This window comes from Pseudopipra pipra, chromosome 3, assembly GCF_036250125.1.
Source record: "Pseudopipra pipra isolate bDixPip1 chromosome 3, bDixPip1.hap1, whole genome shotgun sequence".
In the NCBI taxonomy this organism is placed as follows: Eukaryota; Metazoa; Chordata; class Aves; order Passeriformes; family Pipridae; genus Pseudopipra; species Pseudopipra pipra.
In genome coordinates this window covers 23,675,570-23,694,147 of record NC_087551.1, presented here as the reverse complement: position 1 = coordinate 23,694,147, position 18,578 = coordinate 23,675,570, and the positions used below count along the sequence as shown (strand labels likewise).

The 18,578-nt window shown below is 36.1% G+C and overlaps 1 protein-coding gene across 7 annotated transcripts in view; it reads left to right on the top strand.

Annotated features, from left to right (window-relative positions):
• Nucleotides 1-18,578, top strand: part of SYT14 (synaptotagmin 14) — a 94,615-nt gene that overhangs the window by 61,782 nt on the left and 14,255 nt on the right. For all 7 annotated transcript variants that reach the window (XM_064648316.1, XM_064648315.1, XM_064648317.1 and 4 more), the window contains 2 exons: nt 1,284-1,552; nt 3,544-3,993. In XM_064648316.1, coding sequence (XP_064504386.1) covers nt 1,284-1,552; nt 3,544-3,993 — 719 coding nt within the window. The remainder of the gene's footprint in view (nt 1-1,283; nt 1,553-3,543; nt 3,994-18,578) is intronic.

The following is an 18,578-nucleotide window of genomic DNA, read 5'->3' as shown; positions in this document are numbered from 1 at the left end:
TACTCAGTCTGTTTATATGATATGTTGAACAACTGGTGATTAGCTCTGAAGGAGTTAAAAGGTTGGAGACTTTAGGACACAGTCAGGGCAATCCTGGATAAAAAATTTGATGATGAAACTAAAACGTGCCACCTTTGTTATGTGGGAAAGATCAGTTTCTTTCTCAGATGAATCTGAAATCAAAGCTTACGTTATTCTAATGTTAATACTTTTGTTAACTTCCTTGTGTGGTAGATTTTTCTGTGAGAGAAAGTAGAATTTCTGACACCAGAAAACATTTTTGCTTTGAAATTTTTGTGGAAAAGGTAATTCTATGTGTGAGGAGCATTGAAATATTCATTAAAACCTCTACAGAAGATGTAAACAAAATGTGACACAGGTCATCACCTATCCTTGATGTTCCTTTTATTTCGGCTACTGCACACCTTGCTGTCTTTTCCCAATTCTGTTCAACTGTGTAATGCTGCATAGTAAAATATGAGATGAAAACTTGAAATGTAATTATTTTGAATTAGCTTTCTATATTTGTAGCTGTGTATCAGGTTTATTTTCTGAGGAGATGTATAACCACATTTCTATCTATCTATCTAGTGTGAGAAGCAAAGATGTCAGTATCAAGTATTCACCCCAAGCACAAGATTGCTCATGATCCTTTTTCCACTGTCTTTAGCCACTCTATCTAGTGTCTAACTTCCAGACCCTTTAGCTGTCCTTATCAAGTAATAAAGGATCTGAGACACTGCTTCACTTTTTAAATTCACCAGTGAGCAGAGTTTACTTGTGTGAAAGGCTGCCTTTATTAGTACCTTATTTGTCTTCAGAGTTCAATTTGATATCTCCCTGGTGGACAACTGCATGGGAGGTGATCAGTTTGATATCGTGGCTTTAGGGAGTGCATTTTGCTTCTGTAATTGGTCTACATTCCACCTGCACAGAATCTGACATAAGATATCCAAAGGTTTTTGCAAGGTAAGCATCACTGAAGTCCAAGCCTAGAATTTTTGTCATGTCATATTTGTGCTATATTTATTTCTATATGGTTTACACAATCCATTCTGACTACACACTTAAAACTTTGCTTTTATCTAAATTTCTTTCATTTCCATTTTTAACAAATTTTTTTTCTGTAGTGTTCGTCATCTGATTTGAAATGTAAAGTAAAAAAAAAAGACATACATAGATTTTAAAAAACTCTTTCCAGACTTATAGACTTACATTTTCCACAGAACTGTTTCAACAGTAAGTAATCAGAAAGTAAGTAAAGAATTTTCACTTATTCTCAGCAAACTGCATACAGAGGATGAGAAGAACACCTCCGCTAGATGAACTGCAGCCGCCTCCATACCAGGATGACAGCGGTTCTCCTCATCTTTCCTGTACGCCTTCTGAAGTTGGAGACAGTAAATGTGAATATTCCCAGTGTAGCAACAGTCCAAGATGTTCATATAAGTGCCCAAGTGAGGGAAGCACGGGGCACGAAATAGAAAGCTTTCATAACAAGGGATACGAAGAGGATGTGCCAAGTGATAGCACAGCGGTTCTTAGTCCAGAGGTAAATGAAAACAGTTAAGTGTTCTGAAGTGCCATTCAGTGCAACTTTTTAGGGCTTTTTAATCTGAAGATCTGTGCAGCGTTATATGGACACTGATATTGCATCTCACTAATTTAAAAAAAAAATATTTTGTTACGGTAGGATTTCAGATTGTTCAGATTACTGTAGTTATCTTTATGGCACCTTAACTTTGAAACAAGCTCCCAGTAAGTGTGAATTATTTTTGAAACCAGTCAGAAAACTTCTTCACACTATGAGGACTGTAGTCAAAATTCTTCCACAGAATTTTTCAAACAACCTAAATAAAAGTTTTGTAAATGCTTTTCAAACCGAACACCCTACAATATAAAATAACTTTTATGAAAAAAAAAACCCCAAACTATGAAGATTTTTCTTTTAATTGTTGATGTGATATAGTGGTTGGTCCACTTCATTTTCCTGTTTTCTGCTATAACTGTGATGATATCTGTGTTTTTTTTTCTGTGAAGAAATCATCTTTTCTGACACATATTTCCTTGAAATGTCTTTAACAACCAGTTACTGCACTGATATTCATGGGTAAGTCTACTTAGTGATGTCATGTGCAGAAGAGGCTCCTTTTGGTACAAATTTGTCTTTTATTGCTACCTGAAGTATTGAAGGACATATTAGAGCTCAATCCTGATGTACCTTAGTAGACCTTTTGATTAGTTGATGTTGCATACCTGGGGTGTTGGTACTAGATCTGGAAGGCCCAACTGCAAGGTCCTCCAGTGGTGAGCTGTCTTTATGTATCTGATGATCAACTGTGATCTGTATTAACTTTATTGCTCATGAAGATATGGTGTGTACATATAGTCCTTGAACCTGGATATACTGGAAGAAATCTAATCCTAGTTCTTCCCAGTGTGTCACTCCAGTTGTTAGTGTAAGCATACTCAATAAAAACTGAGAATGCTGCCAACTTTTTTTATAGCCACTCAAAACTTGAAGAGTGAAGCTTTTAGAGGAATGAATTCCCATAGCTATGTAGCAACCAGGTTAAAACAAGAATATTTTTTAATCCAAAAGGCTTTGTTGTGGCATCTATTCATTCATGTGAACAAGTGTTTTTTTGATTAATATGAAGATACACTTGAAATATATTTGTTTTACATACTTGGGATAACTTATTGCATGAGCAGTAGGTCGCTCTGTACTTGTAAATATTTTGTGTTTCAGTATCACTATCAAACTAACTGTTGTAAAAATATAGGAGATCAATATTTTGTTCAAAATTTGAAGCGACAATAAACAACCTGAATTTTAAGTTTAAACTACAGTTTTAGGACTGATGCAGTTTACAGAAAGTTCAGAAGTTGTGTTCAAAAGAGATGCATCTTGCACAGTTTCGGTAAAATTACATGAATAAAGCCATGATAGTGACATCCCTGCCCATGGCAGGGGGTTTGGAACTAGATGATCTTTAAGGTCCCTTCCAACCCAAGGTGTTCTGTGATTCTCTGATAATTTTTGGCATATTCATAATTTTTGACATATTCATACAGCAGGAGCTGCACATGCAAGTAGGTTTGTAATTCCTATATTCTTTGCTGGTATGTCACTGTGCTCTCAGTCATTAGCCAGCTCTTCAAACACTGTAATATATTACCTTAAAAATGTGTGTATACTCACACTGAAATAAGGTAATTCTGTCTTTTAACATATGTATATACATTTTAACATGTAGGCATAGAAGAAGAGATCAATACAGCCTAATTCAGTCTGAGCTCTGTCTGATTGGCTCCTGGCTTTTGGTGGTATCGGCCAGGTGAAGTCTTTTGATTTCTTCTTGTCTGCTAGTCAGCCCTCTCCTTGGGCTTTTGGCGTTTGATAACCTTGTTTATGAAATGAACAAAAGGATCATAGTGCCTTCATATTGTCTCAAGAAAGCTATGTATTTCCACACTAGATTTAATAATAGAATACAATAAATAAATAAATAAATGACTTTTCTTCTTCTTCTTCTTCAGGATATGTCAGCTCGAGGATCATCTTCACAGCTTCCTAAACCTTTTGATCCTGAGCCAGTAGCTAAATATGGCACACTGGATGTGACTTTTGACTATGACTCACAGGAACAGAAGCTTTTGGTGACAGTGACAGCTGTCACAGACATTCCCACATACAGCAGGACAGGTGGAAGCTCGTGGCAAGTACACCTAGTTCTTCTCCCTATAAAGAAGCAGAGAGCAAAAACCAGCATCCAGCGGGGACCATGCCCTGTCTTCACAGAGACATTCAAATTTAATCACGTTGAGTCTGAGATGATTGGGAATTATGCAGTTCGCTTTAGACTGTACAGCGTACGTCGCATGAAAAAAGAGAGGATTGTGGGAGAAAAGATTTTTTACTTAACAAAATTGAATCTTCAAGGGAAGATGTCAGTGCCAGTGATACTGGAACCTTCTTACAGTCTGTCTGTGAGTATTAAATGAGGCAGAATAAGAATGCGGTGATATACAGTGTCCTGAATTCTGTAAGAATAGTGTGTATATTTATAGAGTCATCACATCCACTTGTTTTTTTTTGAACAGCCATAGCACTGTATTAGCACAACAATTATTTCCTTAGAGCTTCTATAAGTACATTCACTCTCCACCTACAGAAGCTGCCCATATTTTTCCTTTTAATTACTTAGAAATTTCCAGTCTACAAATAGGGGTACAGTGGTGAATACATGTATAAACACAAATATATATATATATGTATGTATGTATGTTCCTTACTACCCTCAGCACTTGAATTTAAAACAAAAAAAAAAGAAGCTATACTAGCAAGTGCCCTCCATCTGTTGCAATTAAGTCTTGCTTGCAATAGGTTATTTCGTTTCAAGAAAGAAAGATAGGAAAGAGGAATTTTGAGAGTATAAAGCCATTTTTAATAACTTCAGATTAGAATCTTGTAAATAATTCATTTCCGATTCAATGTGAAGTGGAATAGTGAATAGTAGCTCAAAATGAAAAGGATTTTTTTCTGAAAAAACAACTACTTACCTGATGAACAAAATTTCTTGTCCCCCAAATAATTTAATATTTTTAATAAATCAAAGCAACAGTAATTAAGGGTAAACATTAGGTATCACTTTCAATAAACACAGAAGATCACTAAATTGGCAGTGATTAGCATCTTCTTTTTAATTTTTGTAAGTATTTAAGTATGCATTTGTCCAGAAAGAGAATGTTTGTCATGTTGTGGTCTGGACTTCCTAGACTAGGAGTGGTTGAATGCTCATTGTTTAAGAGCTGTATATGTGCTTAATTATGGGCTTTTTGGGGAAAAAGATGGTACACTGTATGTATTTGGGGGGGTTTTTAAAAAATCAATAAAAGAAAAGGAGGAGGAGAAGGGAAAGAAAGTATTTTTTCAGGTGAAACAATGCAATTAATTTCTTCTGTATTTTGAAAAAAACTTTGGTTCAATTGAAATGGCATTTCTGTTGAACATAAGTATTGCAAAAGACACTCAAAATAAAAGACCGTTGTATTTAATGACTAAAAATATATTAATTAGTAAAAGCTGAGACTAAAACATGGACCTGATGGAGCATCAACTGACAATAGAACAGATTTTTTATGGTTCCTTAAGAAGTACAAATTAGTCTAATCTAAGAATGAAGGAAGTTGAACATGAGCCAGCAGTGTGCCCAGGTGGCCAAGAAGGCCAATGGATCCTGGCCTGTGTCAGGAACAGTGTGGCCAACAGGACCATGGAAGTGATTCTTCCCCTGTACTCAGCACTGGTGAGGCCACACCTGGAGTACTGTGTCCAGTTCTGGGCCCCTCAGTTCAGGAAGGATATTGAGGTGCTGGAGCAGGTCCAGAGAAGAGCAACAAGGCTGGTGAAGGGACGTGAGCACAAGTCCTATGAGGAGAGGCTGAGGGAGCTGGGGCTGTTCAGCCTGGAGGAGAGGATGCTCAGGGGAGACATCATCACTCTCTACAACTCCCTGAAAGGAGGCTGTAGCCAGGTAGGCATCAGTCTCTTCTCCCAGGCAACCAGCAGTAGGACAAGAGGGCACGATCTTAAGCTGTGCCAGGGGAGGTTTAGGTTGGATATTAGGAAGAAATTCTTTCCAGAGAGGGTAATCAGACACTGGAATGGGCTGCCCAGGGAAGTGGTGGATTCACTGTCCCTGGAGGTTTTTAAGATGAGACTGAATGTGGCATTTAGTGCCATGGTGTGGTAACCACAGTGGTGTTGGATCAGGGGTTGGACTTGATGATCTTGAAGGTCTTTTCCAACCCAACTGATTCTATGATTCTGTGATTCTATGAAGTGGTTCACCTACCTAGTGCAAACTTTCCTAATTCAAAGTTTGCTAGTTTCACAGCTTGGAAAAAAACACCCCATGAAACAAAACATTAAATATTCTAAATGTGTTTGCTATGTTTGTGTGTGTTTCCAATAGGTTCTTGTATAAAATTTACCAAAGTCAGTGACAGAGGCCAATGAAGGAGCCAGGCCTGTGATTGATTAGTATATCCCATATGTGCACTGGTTATTCTTCAATATTATTTTCTTGATTTTTTGTGACAGGGAGTGTTAAAACAAATTCCAGGAGGCATCAAAGATGATAAGGCTGTTATTTATTTTCTGTAATGGTAAGGCATGCCATGTCATCATTTTTCTCTCTTCAATTTTTGCGGGAAGGAACAGGAATAAGGAATATTGGTAGGAAGTTAAAGTATATTCCAGAGTTTGTTGCTTTAACAGGGTTTAAGCAGCCCCACCCTTGCTGGAAAGGATTCTTCAGTCTTGATAGCTTGAATGAGGATCCATGGTTTATTGGAACCGTGTAAATAATTTTTAAAGCTTTCAAAATTCATTCACATCTGACTTTACAGGTATTTTTCTCTTATCATTTATAGCCAGTATAATATTTTTCTAGTGAGCAGATTTACAGGATTTAACATAGAGTTGTTTTGCAAGAGTGTTAAATTTCATTGTGTTCTTAGGATGTATGACTGGAAATGGGGAACATCCTTGGGTTGCTTGACTTCAAGCCTTTGTTATTGGAAACAACCAGGTCATCTTGATCACAAAATTGTGAATTTTCATCTGAAAACATCAGGTTATTTAATTTCAGTTATTACCATTTGGTCTTATGCCAGCGTAAGTTCTTACCCTTCTCAGGTGTTTGCCTCTGGGTATATTTATACACATTGGTCATATTCCTTTTTAACTGTCCTTTTGCTAAAATAAAACAACAGTATTTATGTTCAACTAATCATAAGTGTCAGGCAGGAGTTATTTAATGGGAGAAGGTTGTTTCAATTTGGATATATCCAGTTGCTCAAGGATATTTGTAATTTTAAAATCCATGATGAGATACATTGTACATTCGGAATTAAATTTGCCTTGTTCAGTTGCAGAGTGTTTTGTTGCTGAGAAGTGTTTATATTTGACAGCTTTTTTTATGAAGATACTTCTTGGACAGATGCCAGTTGTCCTATTTTTTCCACTGCTTCTCATTATATGGATTTTATATATTAAATATACCTTCTGTCACTGAAACTCCCTAATCCATTGAAACATCTATGCTAATCTCTTCTGCAGAAATGTGTTTTATTTGCTTCCGTCTGTGCCTGATATTACAATAATGTATTTTATTAGCTAATCATCTGCCTTCTGATTGTGTAAGAACACTTTGTATCCTGTGAAGTTCAGGGTTTTTTTCAGTGGTGTCTTAAAGCTATACACCGGGGAATGTGGTTAAAGGTAGATCAGCAAGTTCAGTGCCTTCAGACTTAGTGACACACTCACATGACTGGGGCCTGCAAGTCTCTGGTTATAGTTAAAATGTGAACCAGTGTATGTCGTGGTGGGAACGTGATACTGTTATGTTCCTTAAATAGGTTTCAAAGCTACACATGACTCCAAATTTACAAATATATTCACAAAATATCTTTTTCACCCAAGTGTTCACCCTGTTCATCATCTTCCTACGTTGTGTATGTCTTGCATTAGCAGCTATTATCCCCAGTCCTGTTGCCATTTAACAGTCCTGTATTGCTGCAGTTCTCCCACGTAACAGGGAGTTCCTCCTCAGCCCCCTTATTTATCACATGTTTCCTTCCAAGTTCAGCATATATTTGAGTGAAGAGGAAGCAATGGAACCAATATGAGCTAGGCAGAGTGCAGTTGTCACTGTTACCTTAAACTGTGTCCCTTTCAGATTTGATAGAAATTGTCCATTGCATCTAAAGTTTAATATTTACATTGTGGTTTTGTCAGAGTAGAGCTTGTGTAGGAAGATCTTTGTTGATGCTTTCAGATAAATTTTCCTTTTAGTACAACGGTAGACAAATTCGTGTTGACCCGTCTTGGAGTTTAGAAATTTTGTTTATTTATCTTCAGGAAATCCCTGTGGACCAGTTTTTAGTTGCTCTTCATTCTTCTCACCCCCCAAAATTTTCCTGACAGTAAACAACAGCCTCCAGTATAATGTGCTTATAAAGACATATAAGCAGTTTATTGAGTGAAATCTGTTTGGAAAAGATCAAAGAAACAAACGTAATCCGTCCCATAGGTTGCTTTTTGGTGTAGAATAACAAAATCAATCATGGTTTTTATTTTGTGATTGATTTGGGAAATACCATCTGGGCAACCAAAACATACCTCTTCCTGCTAAGCAAATGTAGTAATTATTCATTATGTATCGTCAATTTACAAAGTGTTTACTGGGGAGAATTCAGTTTATTTTTCTCTCTGTCTGTAGCATTCTCTAACACTGAACTCCCAGGTGTGATCTCCATAACAAAGAATGAATGGTGTTGGCAATCGTATGTGCTTAAAAGATTATTTTTGTATATCTTTAGTATAAATACCCAGAGCGTCTGGATAATTATTTTAATTGCAGGTTTTTTGAGTGAAGGCATTTATGCTTGCAGCATATAAAGATGCTCACTCTTGCACACACACGTGCACTGGCTCCACTATGAGGACAGTGGTTAATCAGCTGGTGTACACTGGTTTATGCATGATGATTAAGGCACAATGTTTCGTGTTGCCCTTTATGCGTGGCATATCTTCAGTATTCTTTTTAATGGATGTTTATCAGTTCATCATCTTTTCAGGAATAAAAGCTTTCAGAGTGGCATTTCTTTCCTGGGAATTCTTGTCCATTATAGAGTCAAGCTGTCAGGCTTTGTGCAAACTCTTACAAGTATAAAAGTCACTACTGATGACTCTGTTACTGTGTTCTTATGGCATAGTCTATCCAGGATTGTATTTTGAAAACTAGATACCAAAATTCACGTGTATAAACAGAGCTTTATTAAATACCAGTATGATATTTAAAGCTGCTAATAAAAAAATTACTAAGACTTACCTAGAAAAAGAAAAAAAACCCAAATATTTTCTTCTTAGTGTTTTAACTAGAGTTCTACCCAAAAGGAAGAGTTACTATGTGATGGTGAAAAATGCTTTCAGTTACCTTGTAAAAATTGTGTCCCTCAAAGTAAGGGACAATTATCTTTAAACTCTGAGCACATTCTTATCTCAGGAATAACTTGCTCAATTCATTTGAGTTGCTGGTGTAAAACACGGAAGATTAGAATTGATCCTTTGACACAAGTAGAAAGATTACTTGTGATTTCTTTTAAGAAAGTCATTAGGTGATGAGAAAATGGTTATCATGATAGTGAGGCTGCGGGAGAACTTGACAGTACTTGGCAAATGAAGCATTCTCCGTGTGTTTGGCTGCTTGTGCAACATTTCATGGCAGTATCAGCAAGCAGCAGTTATTGTTTTCTCAGTGTCATGGATAGGGTTAAAAAAATTGGCAAGTACCTGAAAACTGTGAAGGAATATGTCTTAGTCTTATTCTCCATATGTTTTTAATTAAAACAGGGAAATCCTGATGAGGGGTCTGGAGCATAAGGCTTATGAGGAGTGGCTGAGGGAGCTGGGGTTGTTTAGTCTGCAGAAAAGGAGGCTCAGTGGGGACCTTGTCACTCTCTAAACTACAGGAAAGGAGGTTGCAGTGAGGGGAGAATCAGTCTCTCCTACCAGGGAACAAGTGACAGGACAAGAGGAAATGGCCTCGAGTTGCACCGGGGGAGGTTTAGATTAGATATTAGGAAAAAAATTTCACAGAAAGGATTGTAGAGCATTCGAACAGAGTGCCCAGGGATGTGGTGGAGTTACTATCACTGGAAGTGCTCGAGAAATCTGTGGATATGGCATTTGAGAACATGGTTTAAAGGTAAATGTGGTGGTGGTGCTAGGTTGATGGAACACCAGGAGCTTTCTTCAACACATTATCAAAACCAGAACTTGAATTTAACATTAACTTTCAGCTGCCTTGCTGTCATCCAGATGGGGAGCAAGTTCCTACATTGGTAACCAGATCTATTACCATAACCCTGAATGTAGGATACCGAGAGAATTTTTTGAAGTCAGTAGTGCAAAGAATTTCATCTAGTTGTCAAAATCATCAGTTGGTCACAAACAGAGTAAAATAACAATTTTAAAACTGATATCTTTTGCCTTTAATCAATGACTTGTGTCAAGAAAGTTATATACTCAGTTTGGTCCCCACAGTCTTTGATATTTGCATCAGCAAATAATGGAAACTATGTTTCGGATATGGCATTACTATTTTGAGTGCATGATGATGCTTTTCAGCCTCTAAAATGCCCCCAGTCAAATGACAGGCTGTGCACGACTGTTCTAGATTAAATCAAAGTAATCCTCCTGAGCAATACTCTTTATTTACTCAGAAAAGCCAGTCCGTTCAGTGACAAACATATTATCTAGAATTCTATGTGTAGATTTGATCATCTTTAAAAAAATAAAATGGAGAAAGCTTATCAATACATAAAGCTAAAAAAGTCAGGTAACTGAGATTCTCAGACTGTCACTCCCTTTAGCAAAAGTCTGGTCTCCCAACCTGGATTGCAATTTCAAACAGCAGTAAGGAAAATAATCGTGCTGTAAATTTCCCAGAAGTGACTTTTTAGAAGTTACAAGTAAAGATTATCAAGGTTGTCACTCACATGAAATTTCCACTTTTGAAGACTATGGAGCTGCTGCTTAAATCTTCCTCAAGAACTCCACTCTTTCAGTGGAGGTACGCTTTAACCTATCTGTCTAAGTGAAATTTGTTTTCCTTAGAAATACTGAATTTCTGGAATATTTTGTTTTCTTATGATTTTAATTCTCTCTTGTTTGCATGTATGTGTACACACAAATGCCTTCTCACTTTTGCTGCTGTTTTTCAAGAAAACTAGTAAAAGTCAAAGCACAGAATCAGTTCTGTTTGCAGGTTCGAGTACCTTTCAGCAAAAGCACATGCACTGTTTTCCTTCAATTTATTTCCATTGAGGGAAATCCTAATCAGAGATGTTGCACAAACAGATGAAGTCAACTAGCCTGCAAATTCATGATGTATGTGTTTATGAAACTTTCAAGTTTAGTTTTTAGCTTACTTACTCAGTGATTCTTATTCTTCTCCTGGGCTTTGCAGTGTAAGTCTTCATCATTAGCATTTTTCATTTCAGACTTGAGCATCTTCAGGTAATCACTTTTTTTGTATATTCAAGCAGCCTGTATTTGGTATCAGATAAGCATTTCTGTTCATAGGGTGCCTTTAGCAAGGGTTCCTTTTAGTCTTAGGGTGTCAACATCTTGTCTGGTTTGGCTTCCGTACTGTTTGACCCTGAGCTGAGTCTTTCCCAGCTCCTGCCTTTCTGTTGGGCTTAATCAGCTGTCAGCTGGCCCCGGGAGAACCCAGCTCATCTCTTTGCTTCTTTGTGATGTGTATGATAGCTCTGAAAACTGAAGCACATCCCTTCCAACTGCAAACACCTGGTGGTCCTCTGATCATGGGGTTAAATGTGACCTGAACAAATCTAAAGGGGTACCACTAGGAGGTTAAATCAGAGCTGGGTGAACTGTGTAATCGCAAATACTGACAATAACTGACAAATGCACTTACTTGTAATGTTACAGATTTGTTCATTGTGAAAAACAATTGCATGTATGTTTATGCAATCAAATACTAATCCATAGATTGATTACTCATAAATTGTGCTTAATGTTTGATCACTGAATCGTTCTCTTTTCCCAGTCTGAAGGGTGTAATCAAGAGAAAAAAAGAGAAAAATGAAATTATTTGCTATTGATCTCCTCAATGAGCATAGACCAACTGCATCTGGACAGAGCATTGTCATTTAAAGAAGTCTCTAGTCTTGGAAGCTGTCCCACAGTAACATCTCCACGTTCTTATATGTGTGACAGGGAGTAAAGAGAGGGGGAGGTGTGAGTGAGCCCGGGTAGGAGCTGTTAGCATAGCTTCATCAGGAGTGCAGGTAAAATGTCTGCATTTTGTGTCAGATGTTCTAAACTAAATTGCTAACACAAACATCTGACAGCTTTTAGTGCTTCAATCTTTCTTTATGCTACGTGTCTTATCTCAGAAAACAGAATTCAATAACAAAAGGCCTTTTGCCTCTTTTCCTCCCAGCCCATGGCTGTGTAAAAAGCTGGTAGACTTGTGCAATGTGAAAACAACACTTTGCAAATGCTGTAAATTCCATTGTACGTTCATTTCCAGTTGCCTCCACTGCTGCTCGGATTTGCTCTGCAAATTTCAAGCCCATTATGTCTGTGGAACAACTTGGTGACCTTTTGTCATCTGGCAAGGAAGCCAAAGGTGTAATTTAAATGCAGGCTAATAGAAGTTATAGAAAATTTCTAAGTGTTTCCCTTTTGGTGGAGAATTAATGTTTTGTTCTGCAGAGCTGATAATTTTAAAAACATGTAGACTTAAAGTACTAATAGCAAATTCTCATGAAATAGAAAAAGCAACACAGAAATCTCTGTGAACTTGTTCAAAATCTTTCAGAAAAGTTGAATGTTGATTTGCCACTATTAAGAATATATAAATTTTAATTTAATTTTATGACTAAATTAATGTATCTTAAAGTTTGAAACCAAACCTGATTTTAATAATATAGTATTCTTACTAGAAGACCCACAAAGATTTTATTTTTTATTAAAATTAGTTAATTTTAAATTATTTTAAAATGGAATTTTGGGTGCTGTCGTGTCTAAGGATAGCTAAGGATAGTTTGATAGCTCTGTGCATTATAGTATCTCTGCTAAATTAAAGCTGTGCATAGAATTTTTAAGGTTTTAGTCCCTTGAATCAGGCAAATAAAAAAAAATATTAATTTTGCTTCGATCTCAATTTTTCAGTGTTCCATCTATGGGAAAACAATATGTTTGTAGAATTCTGCATCCATAAAACTTTTATCTCTTGAGAGTCAAAAACAGGGTAGAACAGAAGCTTTTGATGAGAAGTATGAATATTATCACTTCAGATAATCTGATTTTCAACTACATTAATAGTAGTTTAATAAACAAGACAACCCATATTTGACATGAATACCATTAATGTTGAATGTATTTATTTGCTAAAGATCCTAAATTGGAATTGTTGATTAAGAAGTCCTGGTAATTTTTAAAGCATGCCATTCTATCCAAAATAAATATTTTTTGTTCCTAAAATCAGGTCACATAATGGAGATATTAGAATATTTGCTTTCATGTTTGTGATTTAAGTTGATTTAGTAATACTGCAAAGTGTTAAGTGCATAAATAAAAATTCACATTATACTTAATTGGAATGTGCTTCAAGGAATCTATTAAAAAAAAACCAAACAACCAAAATAATTACCTGTCATAGATAATGATACTTTCCTAAACTTGAATCTTTGTGAAATGCTTAAAACTATATTTTCAATGTTTGCAAGTTCAGGTTATTAGTTTAAAAGCAAAATACCGATAACTATTTGGGTTTTTTTAATTTTACAGTACAGGACAGCTGACTTTAAACCTTGACATTCCTAATTCTTTTTCATCCCTGTGTTTTCAGGGCTGAGTTCTTCAGGTGGTTTAAGTTCTCCTTCCCGGGAACGTTCTGGATATTTTTTTCAAAAGTATTTTAGCTTTGAAACATGTTTTTATGAAGTACCTGGTGCTGCAGCCACTAATGAAGGATGTGGAGCCTCTAGGTTTGGTTTTCTCCTCCCTAAGAGCTGGTCTGGAGCCTGTGTAGTGCTTGGGTGCTCTCATCACCTCAGCAAGCTTTCGCCTCAAAGGGGAACAGTAGCTTCAGGATTCAACACTGGGGTGGTGATTAAGAGAGATTTTAGACTTTTATCTAAAAACTGTTGGAGACCTGGCTTGAGTTCCTCTTTTGCCTACTAGGATTCAAATTTCCTTCCCTAACCTCTCAGCTGTATTGACCTAGAGGTAGAAAAAGTAATGTTGCAAAAAAGTTCTTTAAGAGATTAGTGGTATAACATTAACATTTAAAATTGGAGAGAGACATTTTGACAAGTAGCATGCTGTGAATCAGATTTTTGTTGCTGAAGGATTGTCAGCAAGGTTTTATCTTTCCTGTGTATATTTTGAAAAGCCAAGAGAATCAGATGTTCTTGTTTCGTAAGCCTACAGAGACATGATTTTAACCTGGGCATTGAGGAAAATGAACTTTTAACTGCCTTCAGAGCATGGCCACATTATTCCCTGTCATTAACTCCATTTGGCTTAAGAACAAAATTTATAAGCAGAACTCCAGGGTATAGAAAAATAACAGTAGGAGATGAATATGTAAGTAACAAATACTGCGTTTCCATGGAATTATGGTGCAGGAAGACAAATAAATACATTTGACTTATATTACCACTGATGCAAATAGATGGTTCTCTCTGTTGTAAGAGGGCAGAGAAAAATACTACTGAAAATGCCTCTTAGGGGTTGAAGTCTGATGTAATGCATTATATGTGTTCTTGTCCACTGGCACGAGAGAAGAGTGGGGGTTTTTTTGATTGACAACTTTTGTACAATAGGGACATGTGAAATACAAAAACTGCTTAATGGGAATGTTTTTATTATATATTTCTTAAAAAGAGGTGTTTCTTCCCTAGATAATATATGCAAAGAAGTCATCAAGGACAATAGTTTGGAGAATTAGTAATTAAATTTTTGTAGAATATAACACTTATTACTGTTACAATCCAGTGGAAAGCAGTGATTCTTGTAAGTGTTGGTCAAATAAAGTAATACTTTAATAAGTATTACTTATTAAATTACTAACTGTAATAAAGTAATACTTCGTGATGTATATGGGAAAGGTTTAGGTCCTTTGCACACAGCTCTCTGTTAGAAAATTGAAAAGCTGAATTTTTTTCATTTACTGTAGTAAGACCGACCTTTGAACCAACTACTTGGAATAGACTTTGCCATTTATTTTTTTGCTTGTGCTTACTGTTAAGAATGTATTTTTATTATGGCTAAAGCAACAAAAATAGTTTCGGGATTTAGGATTAATGTCCTCAATCTCAAGAGGCAGTTTCCAGCACTGTGGTCAGATCATCAACACTTTGACAGTTCAACTCAGTTCTTAAAAATCTGCATATAAGGTTTTAAAGCAGTTCTTGCTAGGCTATTCTGGTGCTTCACTGACCTTGAAAAGCCTTTTCTGTTATGGAACCTCAGTCCTTTTTTTCCTACTTGTTAAATTACACACAGTGTTTATAAAGGAAGAGAGAGAAGAGTTATGAAAATAAACTAATGTAGACAGATTTCAAACAAATAGTAACTTTTGGTCTGAATCTTAAGTTTCCCACAGTGAAGGAACAGTGTCAAAGTGGCCTACAGATAGATTAACAGACAGATTGAATGCAGATCTAGATGGAGATGAAGAGCATCTGGTAGTATTCTAATGTTATCATGAGATGAAAGCTTCATTGTAGCTAAGTTTGTATTCATGTTGTACCAATTAGCAATTTCAGTGTTACTATTTTACAATTTTGCACTTGATCATGAAGCTTATATTTTGAGCAGGTAAATATGTAACTTCTTGACTTGCTTTTTCTTGATAAGTTTGCTAGCACTCTTCTGGAATTCTGACTTGTGTAAATGGAAAAACCCCTCTAAACAGAAACTTTAATAAAGCTGTTATTTCCAACTCTAGTGCAGTTTATGGATTTAACACAAAGTCAGTTTACTTTCGATCTCAGCTGTCTGTTACCATCCTTGATTCCAGTTTCTTCTTCTCTTCCACATAGGGCTTTTCTGTCTTCTTTCAAAAGACAACTGATGAAATGCAACCTCCTCTTCCTCAGGTCTTTCACATAGTTGTCCCCAAATCCTCTGTTTTCTCCCTTATTATAGCCACAGAAGGTATATTTTGGTTTACATCGTTTAACACTGTTTTTACCCAGTATCGTAATTTTGTCTCCTAATCTGCTTCACACCTCACTGCTTCATTTTGCTTCTTAACATTTCATTTTCTCTTAAATTAGAATTTTCCAGTTCGTAACTGAAAAGCATTTCTTAAAAATATGTTTGGGTCAGCACGAAACAAAACAAGTTGAAGTTTGTTTTTTTAATGTGAAATGGAAAACAAAATATGGTTTAGATTTTTTCTTAAGTGAATTTGGTTGCTTTATTTTAATGTCTTTAAACTTATGTCCCCACAGCATTTTGTAGGAAGTAGATGCATAAGTTTATTATATAATAAGGATTAAACAACATTCCTTTGTTTGTCTCAAACCTGCAAAGTATTTTGGTTTAGAAAATATCATAGCAAAACATTCAAGTTAGATGCTCTCTCCAGATTTTCATCAAGCTTGCATCCAGCACCAGTTCTTCCTATGCAACAGTTCTAAGGTACAGTCAGTTGCATTTCCAAACACTTACAGATCTAAAGCATCACCTGGGTCTTCTCAACCCACCATTCAGCTGGTGAGATCCTTTTGCCTTGCCTTGACAAAGGCAGTCTTGTCCTTCACCCATCCACTCAGGATTATGCTGTAAAGGAATGATATTTCTAGTCCATCCTTATGTACCTTTGTAATATCACACATTTCATTTTTCAGTTGTTTTCCTCCTTCTCTGTTATACCACACAGAAGCTACTTATTTTCCCTTTCATGGTACTTCAGGACTTATTCCCACTCAATTGTCACTCATTTACTATTCACTATTTCCAACAAGCTAAACCTTACTCTGATACCCATTGTAATCCGTTTAACTCTGTTGTAAACTGATTTAGACTGAGTCCCTCTTAGAACATCAGTAAACTGGTAAGTCACAATTAGGACAAATGTGCTATCATCACCTTCTCTTGGTATGCCACAGCCCTTTGAGAATTTGGGGGAAGTGTTACCCAGCTGCTCACTTTGTGTTGTATCTCTTTTGTGGACTTGCAGCACGATCTCAATTAAATTTGAGACCTAAGTGAACAGTGTCAGGTTGACTGTACTTAAATTCCTGGCTCAGCAAAATAATACGATGAATAATATCCATAGGGATAATGTGTCACAATTTTAAAATACCAGAAAACTTAAGTAATAGCTGCAGTTGTGACAGGCTGAGTCTTTCAAGTGTGCAGTGCACACTGTGACTGCTGAATCAAGTCATCTTTGTTTTAAACTTTTCATTTTGTGTTCTACTGTTGAAGCTAGGAATCGAAAGTTTCCTTTTCTATGAGTGACAAGAATCAGAGAATGAATGTGTACTCGTATTTAATTTTCAGCAGTTTATAATTTGTAATCAATTTGAAATTTATTCTTGGCATTGAATAAAAGACTTCTGGAGAAATAACTAAAGATTTAAAATTTTGAATTTGCAGTTTGGGAGATGGAAGTCGGAAAGTTTTGTTGAGGTCCTTCTTTAGTAGTAAAAATACATTTTCTAACAACAGTGAATGTTTATTAATGAGGAACTGGATTGCTACTTGAAAATTCTGTCAGATGTCTTGGAAATGTTCTGTTGAAAAGAACTAGTTAAAATGTCAGTAAGAAGAATATTATTGTAGGTTCATAATTTCTTGTAGGTATCATGTCTTCTATAATTTGCGATTCTGTAATGTGTTTGGCCTTTACATGCATTTATATGTGTATGCATTTGGGCTTCACCTATGTCAGATGAAGTTTCTTGCTTATAAAGTTAACTTTTGCCTTGATGAGGATTTGTGCTATTTAGGGTTTAGATCTGATCTTACGCCCATGTCAGCTGTTGCTGGAAATGATAAAGACATTTGGAATCTGGAAGAATCGGCTTCACAAAATCATCATGACTCCTTGAAAGAGTGATGCCAGGTTCCCAAATGAGTCAAGCCATATTTGAAAAAATCTGTGGATCCAATTTACATTTTTTCTGAGAGGATCGTAAAGGGATGTGCTGATAATCCAAAAGTTTCTTCTTGGCTACCAAGCAAATTGCCATGCTATTGGATAAATTCCATCTAGTGTCTTGTTTTTAATAGTACAACTCTATGTGCCAGTGCAAATGAAAGTAGGAACAACCATGGTATGATTAGCATGGCAGCGTCAAGAAAGTATGTCTTTTTTTTTTCTAAAGCCAATAGTGAGGGGTTAAAATGATAAAAATTGGTGTTAGAAACTCCCTTTAGAGATGCAATGTGGTGAGACTGCATGAGAGATACAAGTTTTTTGGAAGCTTGCAAGATGGAAATTAAAGCATTACTTGCTGCGTTTTGGATGGCATTCCTCCTTTCCCACCCAAGACAAAGGATCTACTGCAGTTCTGTATCCCTGTATCAATTAAATTCCTTGTAATTTATTCTAGACAGAGTGCATTTTTCTATTTGCATGTGTTCTGTTATTTTGCTACTCATAAATTCTCAGTCTAGAGAAAAATCTTTACAAAGGATGAATAAGAATTTTCTGCATTTTATTATCTTCAAACTTCCACTGGTGTTTTGCATTTTTTGGAAAGTAAAAGATCCAAGGTTCAATGTTCTCCATGATGCTGACAAATTATGTTGCAGGTCTTACCTTAGCAATTGAAGTAAATAGGGACCATAAAGGCTGTTCTTCATCTTCTGCTATTATTTTTCCTGAATTATGAAGCAGTGGAAACACTGAAGAATTGTTTTCGTTTCAGACCGCTTTAGTCTTTGTTACCTCTAACATGTGCAAATTAAGTATATATTAAGAATGTACATTTCTTATTGGGTGATTGAA